Genomic DNA, 11,015 nt, shown 5'->3' on the forward strand with positions numbered 1-11,015 from the left:
TTGCTGTATCAATGATAAAAATTGCGCCGATTACATCGCGTTCTAGGAAATTCTATGACGCTTGGTACAATTCAATATGGCGTGATTTCTATAGAATCTCTATTACGGCAATATTACTCTTCAGCGCCATTGGCAATTCCAGCTAGGGTCAATTGAATGTTATAAATATAAAGCATGCAATAACGTTATTTCTATCAAAATTGGTAAATATTTTAGTATGCAGTAGCATGAGGGGCGGTGGTAATTTTATAGTTATGTAAGTATCAATGCCCTCACTATGCATCGGATTAAGTCTGCCGTATATCAAATGCTGAGGAGTATGCAACTGTCATTCTTTAATTGAAAGCATATCCAAAGACATCAAACTAGCGATCTTAAATCTTTTGTTACTTCTAAACTTTTTTCATTGACCTTTGAATCTAAAATTAAACCCAATATTAACCCTTTGCGTAACAATATCCTGGAAAGCGTAGGAGCTCAGGCAAGGCTGTGTTACAAGACTATTCCCACCTCTCTTTCACCGCTGCAACTCCTGTGTAGCCAGGATCTACAGCTTGACCGCCAATAAAACCCAACCAGTGAAGGTCAAGTTTGTCCCGGGGGAAAGTTAAACTGTCAGCAACGAAAATAATCACAAGATCAAGACTGTGTTAGTGGAAGGCGTGTACACAGGGCTCCCTGCCCTTTGTGAGGACTAAAGCCCTTTGGAGAGCTAAGCGTCCTCCTGACCTTGTATTGTAGCCCGGGGTTGCAACTATGCATCTGTAGCTCATGGCGATAGAAACCGGAAATTCATCAACATCATCATTTCAGCCACAGGACGTCCACTGCTGAACATAGGCCTCCCCCAATGACTTCCACATCGCACAGTTGGTAGCGGCCTGCATCCAGCGCCTTCCTGCTACCTTTATCAGGGTCGTCGGTCCACCTTGTGGGTGGACGTCCCACGCTGCGTTTTCCAGTACGTGGCCTCCATTCCAGAACCTTGCTGCCCAACCGGCAATTATTTCAAACAAATTCAAGACGTATTGCGATTGTTACACAAACAAGCGAGCACGTGCGGTGTACGCGCATCCTATAAGAGCGCTTACACATTAAGGCGTTAGTAGCGCGACAGCAGCGCGGGCAGCGGCGTGTTTGTAATGTAAAGGGAGGCATCAGCTGTCACATAGTATGACATTTTCAGCAGCGATTCTGTCGCGCGTTTGTCGCGCTGCTAAATCGCCTAAATTTGAAAGTGCTCTTAGTAGGTTTGCTGCAGTACTAGAAACGATCAGCATACACAACCATTTTTCAGCAGTTAAACTTATCAATTCGAATCATTTCATTGGAGACTTTATGTGTGCTACATAGAGGTGGGCGCCGATATATAAATGGCCGGCGGCGGCGCGCCGACTNTTAACTCTTTGAACGATTTTTGGTTTGATCAAAGTATCTCTTATAGTTTTTGAGATAGGTTGATTAAATTGACATAATAAGTTTATTATATTTGCTGCTACGGAACCCTTTGTGCGCGAGCCCGACTCGCACTTGGCCGGTTTTTCTATTATTAAATTTAAATGGGACCACCCTTGAGGTATTACCTATACGCCGAAAAAAGATTTGTTCAAATCGGTTCATAATTGACGGAGTTATCGCGTAACAAACATAGAAAAAAAAAAAACATACGGGTCGAATTGAGAACCTCCTCCTTTTTTGAAGTCGGTTGAAAATAAGTGACGCAAATTGGGTTATGCCCGTTTTCATCAATTTTTTAAGTGACCCCTATGGTAACACATAATATGCATTTTGCTTTCATAGGGGTCACTTAAAATTAGGGATTGATGGTGAAAACAGGCATAATTAGGTCGTCCTTTACTGAACATAAGCCTCCTCCAATGAGTTCCATAATACCGGTTGGTAGCGGCTTGCACCCAGCTCCTTCCTGCTACCTTTACGAGGTCGTCGGTTCACCTTGTGGGTGGACGTCCTACGCTTACGAATACAATAGTGTGAAATACCCAATTATTTTTAACTAGCTTTCCGCCCGCGGCTTCGCCCGCGTGAAATTTTGTCTGTCACAGAAATATTTTATCACGCGCGTCCCTGTTTCAGTAACCGGGATAAAAACTATCCTATGTCCTTTCCCGGGACTCAAACTATCTTTATGCCAAATTTAATCAAAATTGGTTCAGTGGTTTAGGCGTAAAAGAGAGACAGACATACAGACAGAGTTACTTTCGCATTTATAATATTAGTATAGATTTCTTACTTGGTAACTAAGACGAGTTGGTGTAATTTTACGCGTCCGCCCGCCGACACGATTTCGCAAATTTGTTGTAACTCTTCTGGCGTTAGATCTCTTCGGGGATCCAATACCTGCAAGAATATCCATCGTAAAATAACTGCATCACCCCTAAAACTGGATTTAACAGCCTCTGCGGTTTAAAGCAGGGATGTTAAGGATGTCCGTAACCGTAACTGAAACTTTCGGATATCCGAATTAAAAAAATATCCGTCACCGTATCCATAACCGAAACTACATATCCTTAACATCCCTAGTTTAAAGGCTATAGTCGTGCCCCGCGTGCCCAAACAACTGCACGAAGGAAGATTGAATGCTATTGACAACGCCACTCTTGTAGCGGAGTTTTGGACTGACACTGTGTAGGTTTTCTCGAGTGGCGACCACGGGCTGGAAGACGTAGCGTGGGCAGGCCGCCTACTAGGTGGACCGACGATCTGGTGAAGGTCGCGGGAAGAGCCTGGATGCGGGCAGCGCAGGACCGTTCATTGTGGAAAACCTTGGGGAAGGCATTTGTCTAGCAGTGGACGTCATTTGGCTGAAACGAACGAACGAACGAACTGTGTAAAGAAGAAGAAAAGGCTAGAGTACCAGCCTCAGATCTAGAGGTCCCGGGTTCGATTCCTAGCGGGATCCCACCTTAAGAGGTCATGCTCCTGCAGTGGAGACTAAACGAGCTGATGATGAGGGTCGCGGGTCTCTACCTTAGGGAGGGAGCGATGGATAGAGGGAGGGTAAGAGAGAGGGAGAGAGATGGACAGAGGGAGGGTAAGAGAGAGGGAGAGAGAGGGACAGAGGGAGGGTGAGGGAGAGGGAGAGAGGGGGACAGAGGGAGGGGGAGAGGGAGGGGGAGAGAGGGGGAGAGGGAGGGGGAGGGGGAGGGGGAGGGGGGGAAGAGAGGAAGAGTGAGGGAGATTGAGAGAGGAAGAGAGAGAGGGATTGAGAGCGTGAGAGGGAGGGAGGAGGGGGAGGGGTAGGCAGAGGGAGATAGCGAGGGAGGGAGAGAGAGGGAGAGGGGGAGGGAGATAGTGCGAGCGAGATAGGGAGGGAGGAGGGAGGGAGAGGAAGAGAGGCGTAGAAAGAGGGGGAGAGAGGGGCAGGGGGAGGGTGGGAGATAGAGAACGATGGACAGGGAGGGAGGGAGAGAGATACGAAGAGAGAGAAGGAGAGAGGGGGGAGAGAGTCCTGCAATGAAGACTGAACAACTACATGATGACGGTAGTCACCTCGACAGCGAAAGGTCTCCCTGCGCCGAGGCACCCGACGTCGACGTCCTCGCGGCCCGCCGATATGAACTTAGAGAGGGAGGGAAGGAGAGGAGGAGGGACAGAAAGAGAGTGGGAGAGGGCGGGTGGGAGAGAGAGTTGAAGAGAGAGAGGAGGAGAGTGAGAGAGGGAGGGAGTAGGAGAGAGAGGGAGAGTCCTGCAGTGGAGACTAAACGACCTGATGCTGATATATCACTGTTAACTGATAGTCACCTCGACAGCGAAGGGCCTTCCTTGCCCGAGGCACCTGACGTCGACATCCTCGCGGCCCGCCGAGAGATAGAGAGAGAGAGAGAGGGAGGGTGAGAGGGTGAGAGAGAGGGAGGGTGAGAGGGTTAGGGAGAAGGAGGGTGAGAGGGAGAGAGAGAGGGAGGGTGAGAGGGAGAGAGAGAGGGAGGGTGAGAGGGATAGAGAGAGGGAGGGTGAGAGGGTTAGAGAGAGGGAGGCTGAGAGGGAGAGAGAGAGGGAGGGTGAGAGGGAGAGAGAGAGGGAGGGTGAGAGGGTTAGAGAGAGGGAGGCTGAGAGGGAGAGAGAGAGGGAGGGTGAGAGGGAGAGAGAGAGGGAGGGTGAGAGGGTTAGAGAGAGGGAGGCTGAGAGGGAGAGAGAGAGGGAGGGTGAGAGGGAGAGAGAGAGGGAGGGTGAGAGGGTTAGAGAGAGGGAGGCTGAGAGGGAGAGAGAGAGGGAGGGTGAGAGGGAGAGAGAGAGGGAGGGTGAGAGGGTTAGAGAGAGGGAGGCTGAGAGGGAGAGAGAGAGGGAGGGTGAGAGGGAGAGAGAGAGGGAGGGTGAGAGGGTTAGAGAGAGGGAGGCTGAGAGGGAGAGAGAGAGGGAGGGTGAGAGGGAGAGAGAGAGGGAGGGTGAGAGGGTTAGAGAGAGGGAGGCTGAGAGGGAGAGAGAGAGGGAGGGTGAGAGGGAGAGAGAGAGGGAGGGTGAGAGGGTTAGAGAGAGGGAGGCTGAGAGGGAGAGAGAGAGGGAGGGTGAGAGGGAGAGAGAGAGGGAGGGTGAGAGGGTTAGAGAGAGGGAGGCTGAGAGGGAGAGAGAGAGGGAGGGTGAGAGGGAGAGAGAGAGGAAGGGTGAGAGGGATAGAGAGAGGGAGGGTGAGAGGGTTAGAGAGAGGGAGGCTGAGAGGGAGAGAGAGAGGGAGGGTGAGAGGGAGAGAGAGAGGAAGGGTGAGAGGGATAGAGAGAGGGAGGGTGAGAGGGAGAGAGGGAGAGTTCTGCAGTGGAGACTAAATGACCTGATGATAGTCACCTCGACAGCGAAGGGCCTTCCTTGTCCGAGGCACCTGACGTCGACGTCCTCGCGGCCCGCCGAGATGAACTTCAGCCGGTGCTCCGCCTCCGCCGCCGACATGCTGCGACAACAAGCGACACGCTATAACATACCAGCATTACCAGCAAGCCCCGGCTTCGCAAGGGTGCAATGTAGATGGCGCAAGTACACTTTGCGGAATATTGACAAGTTTCCAATTTTTTTATTTTAATATATCTTGAAAATATAAGTAAAACTAATAATAATTGTGAAAGACTCATGAAAATATCTCTACAGATACAAAAGTTACAGGGCTCTAAAGTTGCGGTTGCGCATAACAAATATTAGCGCCATTTTGATCGGTGTAGTCACGACAGTAATTTGAATAATTAATTTCTCAGCAATTTCTTGATGGATTTCAAAAATAACTTCACCGGCTTTTTTTTTGGTCTATATTTTAATCACATTCAGTGAAATCTAATGTTTTCAACATCACGAAACTTCTCCGTTGTCAAGTGGCGAAAATCGGAACTAATGATGGATACGAGGGGGAATGGCTGTTAATCAGTATGTATATGAAAGTGCGCACAGTGATATCGGCCGACCCTTCGTACAAATTAGAATCGGGCCCAACTATCGGCCGACTAATGTAGTTACGGGGAGTATTAGCACAGAATAATAATAAGTACTACGTACAGAAGTTTTACTTCGCGAAGGTATTTAAAAAAATGTATGCTCAATGTCATTAACAATATGGTTTTTTATTTTTTTTATTTGTGGCAATTAAACCTCTCTGGGAGGTTTATTTCTGCCAATGTCGAGTGAAAAAATTGACATAGTTATCAATAGAACGTGGGTGTTTCAGTTCTATTGATTTTTCATGGATTCCGTGGGGTTAAGTATGCCCGTAAGCAGGTTTCGAGACGCCACCGGGTCCAAAGCGGGTTGTTCATACGACAACCCACTCGACACTCGATGCGCGCTCAAATTCGAAGTATTTCAATGTTTTTTATAATTTATCACTTCACTGCACTTTAGAACACAAAATAACACCAAATTTGTACACTAAAGTCCATTAAATAATAAATTGAAACCATTAAAACAGATCGACCATGCTTACCGTTCAACTACCCTCCACGGAATCATTAACAATATGGTGTAATTTAGCCTGTCTCAAGAGTCGAGCACCATTTTGTTGACAAACGTCAGTGATCGGCACTGCGCTGAAGCTATAGGGCTGACTTCGGTAAAATGATGTGACGTGAGGTGCCAAACTGCGGAAAATGACGGAGGAAATACATGATTTAGCATGAATTATCATGAATAGTATTAACTACTTATTTACCTCTCAGTGTCTTGAGGCAACTTAAAAAAGTACATTCTGTGTTTTTGTTATTATTTAGGCAGTTAAATACTGCACAGTATTTAGTACACCATTTTCTTTATTTTCTTCCATCATACACAAGAATATGCGTGCGTGAGTCAATGTTCGCTCGTATGTGAGGCCTTGTCGAATAGTATCCTGTAGGTGGGTCATCGTGCGTGTTTTGTTTTCGATGTAAACTCGCGGAGATGAACAGGCCTGGTATTAGTTTGACTAGCCCCCCCTGAAAAGGACCTCTAGAATTCTAGATACGCCAATAACAGTAAACTCACCCACACAACTTGGCCAGCGGTTCAAATATGATCTCCTGCACGGAAGACTCCATCATTCTTTCTCCCTGCACCAGCCATGGCGTTTGGGGCAGCTCGCGCGACAGCTTTATGTACCTTAGGGGGATAGATATAAAGGTAAATTTGGATGATCTGCCTTTTTCTCTCTACTAAGGTTGGCTCCAACATTGGTCCCAATCCCAACTCCACTCGTCCAACGTGTGGATCTAGACAACAGTATTGGAACCAAAGTTGGGATAAGTTATTTTATAGATCCACTGTTGGGGCCAACGCGTGAAGCTGGCATAAACCAAACTTATTACAAAGGTGATATTAGCTGTGACAAAAGTACCAGGGAAGCATGAATACTGAGGAGTTTTTGGTCTTGGCAAGCACCAATAGAAACAAAATAGTGCTATCTCTGTCTTTCCCTTGACACTTGCTAGTACAGAAAGGGACAAAAGACACTGAAGATAATATGATTTCTCAACGTACCCACCCAATCCAAATGTACCAGGACTGAAGAGTTCTTACCTGCCTGCACAAAATAAAAAATGCTTTCTCTGTCTACTCTTATGTACAGAAAGAGACAAAAGACACTGGCGACATGATGTATTCCTGGACGTGGATAATCTAAAATTACCAGGGACTCATGACGACTGAAGAACTTAATCTTACTTACTGACAACATGATGCATGCTTGAACATTCGCAATCTAAAAGTACCAGGGACCCATAAGTTCCAAAGAGCTCTCACCTGCCTCCCAAATACATAGACGCCTTCGTGCAAGTAATAACACAGGTCGCCCCAGTTTTGGCGCCCTCTTTAAACCCTGCTCTTTAGTACAGAAAGAGACAAAAGACACTGGCAACATGACGTATATAATCCAAAAGTACCAAGGACTTATGACGACCGGAGGCCTCTTTCTCTTTCTCACTTGACGATCGCAAGCAAAAAGTACCAGGGACCCATAAGTCTCAAAGAGCTCTCACCTGCCTCCCAAATACATGGGCGCCTTCGTGCAAGTGACACTGACACAGTTCGCCCTGGTTTTGGCGCCCTTGACGGCGCCCCAGCCTAGTATAGTTCCAAAATACTGGACTGTCCTGTCGATGACATTGACAGTGGGGCGCCACCGTCAATACCGGATCGCTGGTTCAGATTTTTGCCATGTTGGAAACCATATAGTTGAACGATGGTAGCGCCCCCCTGTCATTGAGTTTGGCGGGACAGTTCAGCGTGGGTCATCTATAGCGCCAGCGGGGCGAGAGTGGCGCCCTCTAACAACTGAACTCTAATGAGAGTCCAAACTTATTCCAGAGCTATATTTCCAAAGCCAGGATAAGTAACCAGGGAAGCATGAATACTGAGGAGTTTTTCGACTTGGCAAGCTTCGATAGAGACAAAATAATGCTACCTCTGTCTTTTCTTGGGAATTTTAAGCACAGAAAGAGACAAAAGACACTGCAGATATGATGCATTCCTGGACGTGGATAACCTAAAGTTTGGACGTTCGCAAGCAACAAGTACCAGGGACCTATAAATTCCAAAGAGCTCTCACCTGCCTCCCAAATACATGGGCGTCTTCGTACAAGTGACACTGACGTAGGTCGCCCTGGTTTTGGCGCCCTTAACGGCGCCCCAGCCAAGCGGCGCCAACGCAGCTAGAGTGGCACCCTCTAACGAACTCTACTCTTAGTAGGTATAGAAAGAGACAAAAGACACTGCCGATATGAAGCATTCCTGGACGTGGATAATCTAAAAGTACCAGGGACTCATGACGACTAAAGAGCTTAATCTTACTTACTGACAACATGATGCATGCTTGAACATTCGCAATCTAAGGCCCAGAACAAACGGTGAAACGCAACTGCAACGAAACTGCAACTGCTAGTTACTTTTGAGTTGCATCTAAGTTTCTGCCATAGCGTCCGTTGAGAGAACACACTTGACACGACCAGTTTGAAACTTTCAGTTTCATTCATCAGAATCATCAGAAAGTTGCAGTTTCGTTGCAGTTGCGTTTCACAGTCTGTTCTGGGCCTAAAAGTACTAGGGACCTATAAGTCTTAAAGAGCTCTCACCTGCCTCCCAAATACATGGGCGCCTTCGTGCAAGTAACACTAACACAGGTCGCCCTGGTTTTGGCGCCCTTGACGGCGCCCCAGCCTAGTAGCGCCAGCGGGGCGAGAGTGGCGCCCTCTAACAACTGAACTCTAATGAGAGTCCAAACTTATTCCAGAGCAATATTTCCAAAGCCAGAATAAGTAACCAGGGAAGCATGAATACTGAGGAGTTTTTCGGCTTGGCAAGCTCTGATAGAAACAAAATAATGCTACCTCTGTCTTTTCTTGGGAATTTTTAGCACAGAAAGAGACAAAAGACACTGGCAACATGATGTATTCCTGGAAGTGTATAATCTAAAAGTACCAGGGACTCATGACGACTGAAGAGACATCTTTCTCACTAGCCATAAAGAATTTGAATTTGAATTTGCCTCACACACACTGACAACACGAAGTATACATGGATGCAAGCAAAAAGTACCAGGGACCTATAAGTCTCAAAGAGCTCTCACCTGCCTCCCAAATACATGGGCGCCTTCGTACAAGTAACACTGACGCAGGTCGCCCTGGTTTTGGCGCCCTTGACGGCGCCCCAGCCAAGCGGCGCCAACGCAGCTAGAGTGGCGCCCTCTCAAACTCTACTCTTAAGTACAGAAAGAGACAAAAGATACTGGCGATATGATGTATTCCTGGACGTGGATAATCTAAAAGTACCAGGGACTCATGACGACTGAAGAACTTAATCTTACTTACTGACAACATGATGCATGCTTGAACATTCACATTCTAAAAGCACCAGGGACCTATACAAGGTGTCCCAGAATGGGTGAATCAAACTGATAGGGGAGGTAGCTCTACTAATGTACTATCCCTAAAAAATATGAAAAAAAAAACGCATAAGGAAACAAAAGTGAAAATAAATCAGCTTTGCCTAACTATCTGGCTATAATTGCTACGTTTGGAGTTTATTTGTACTTTTTTCTTACTAATATTAATTGTACATGATCGCTTCGTTTATCTGTAAACAAACTTTTGAAAATAATGACTAGATTTAGAGTTTAGAGCACATTATTAAAAAAAAAATTCGAACTCAAATTTTTTTTTCATATTTTTTAGGGATAGTACATTAGTAGACCTACCTCCCCTAGCAGTTTGATTCACCCATTCTGGGACACCCTGTATGTCTTAAAGAGCTCTCTCTCACCTGCCTCCCAAATACATGGGCGCCTTCGTGCAAGTGACACTGACACAGTTCGCCCTGGTTTTGGCGCCCTTGACGGCGCCCCAGCCTAGCGGCGCCAACGCAGCTAGAGTGGCGCCCTCTAAAGCTTGTTCGACGGAGCGCCGCGTGAATTCCACGGTGAAGCGCTTCTTCTGTCTACTTCTGGATTGGAAGAGCTCTGGCGAGAGGGGCTTGAGGATTTCTAGCTCCTGGAATGATTCACATAAATAAACTGTAGTGACTGTAGTTAGACGTATTTAATCACGTAAATATTAAGCTTATATTAGAGATCTCATGGAGTTTTTTTATCCACAACGAGGAAGCTCTTGACCTGTATCTCACCTTTCAGTTTACTAGAAATAGGTCTTATTACTATTTCGTTCGTTCGTCAGCGAAATACGTCCACAACTGGACAAAGGTCTCCCCTAAGTATTTCCGCAACGATTGGATCCCCACTAGGTGGACCGACGATCTGGTCTGGAGGTGCCTGGATGCTGGCGGCGCAGCACTGGTCGTTGTGGAAATCCTCATTATTTAGTTACTAGCTGTGCCCCGCGGTGTTACCCGCGGTAAAACGTAGCCTATGTGTAGCGTATCCAGAGTGTCAGGTGTCATCTAACTCTATCCCAATTTTTAAATCGCTCCAGCCGTTTAATAGATGTGAAGAAGTAACAAAACATCAACACAACACAAACTTTCGCTTTTATAATATTAGTGTGGCCCATGAGAACTGAAGAGCTAAAGTGTTCAGAAGTTCGCAAGAGTTCTTCGCCTTTGGGACTGGATGGCGTTGTCTGAAATTGTTCAAAGATTGTCCTGCATTTATTTATGCAAGACAAGGCAGGTATTTGACTGCAATCGCACCTGGTGTTAAGTAAGATACAGTCTAGGATGGTACATATCTTCCCTGTAAGTGCCTATTCACACTCGCCTTGAAAAGTGCAGGAACATCCACGGGAAGAATGGACCAATGTCCACCCTTATTCTATTCTACTCTGATGGTCAAAATCAAAATCAAATTCAAAATTTTCTTTATTTGTTTAGACTAATTAAATTAGTTCTTGCAAATCGTCAAATGCTCTTAAGGAGCCTATACATGTCTCATTCTTTTTTTGCCCTACCAGCGCTTCGAGACAAACATTTGGCAAGTGCTGAGAAGAAGCGCCGCAACAAACTCAGTCACCGCTGTCTGCCGGTTTAAAAATATAAAAAAGTAGCAAGTTACAATACATTCAGAAGCAAGTTACTTACCACGCGCTCCCTTTTTTTTTTTTTTT

The 11,015-nt window shown here is 46.4% G+C and overlaps 1 protein-coding gene across 1 annotated transcript in view; it reads right to left on the reverse strand.

Annotated features, from left to right (window-relative positions):
- The window catches only part of LOC114352731 (Pseudouridine synthase 10), a 28,808-nt gene that overhangs the window by 10,221 nt on the left and 7,572 nt on the right, over positions 1–11,015 (reverse strand). Inside the window, exons 4-7 of the mRNA XM_028304431.1 lie at positions 9,721–9,947; positions 6,454–6,567; positions 4,798–4,900; positions 2,252–2,358 (exon numbers count right to left, since the gene is read on the reverse strand). Coding sequence (XP_028160232.1) covers positions 2,252–2,358; positions 4,798–4,900; positions 6,454–6,567; positions 9,721–9,947 — 551 coding nt within the window. The remainder of the gene's footprint in view (positions 1–2,251; positions 2,359–4,797; positions 4,901–6,453; positions 6,568–9,720; positions 9,948–11,015) is intronic.

The sequence above is a fragment of the Ostrinia furnacalis genome, unplaced genomic scaffold (assembly GCF_004193835.3).
Source record: "Ostrinia furnacalis isolate ACB-3 unplaced genomic scaffold, ASM419383v2 OfSCF1433, whole genome shotgun sequence".
In the NCBI taxonomy this organism is placed as follows: Eukaryota; Metazoa; Arthropoda; class Insecta; order Lepidoptera; family Crambidae; genus Ostrinia; species Ostrinia furnacalis.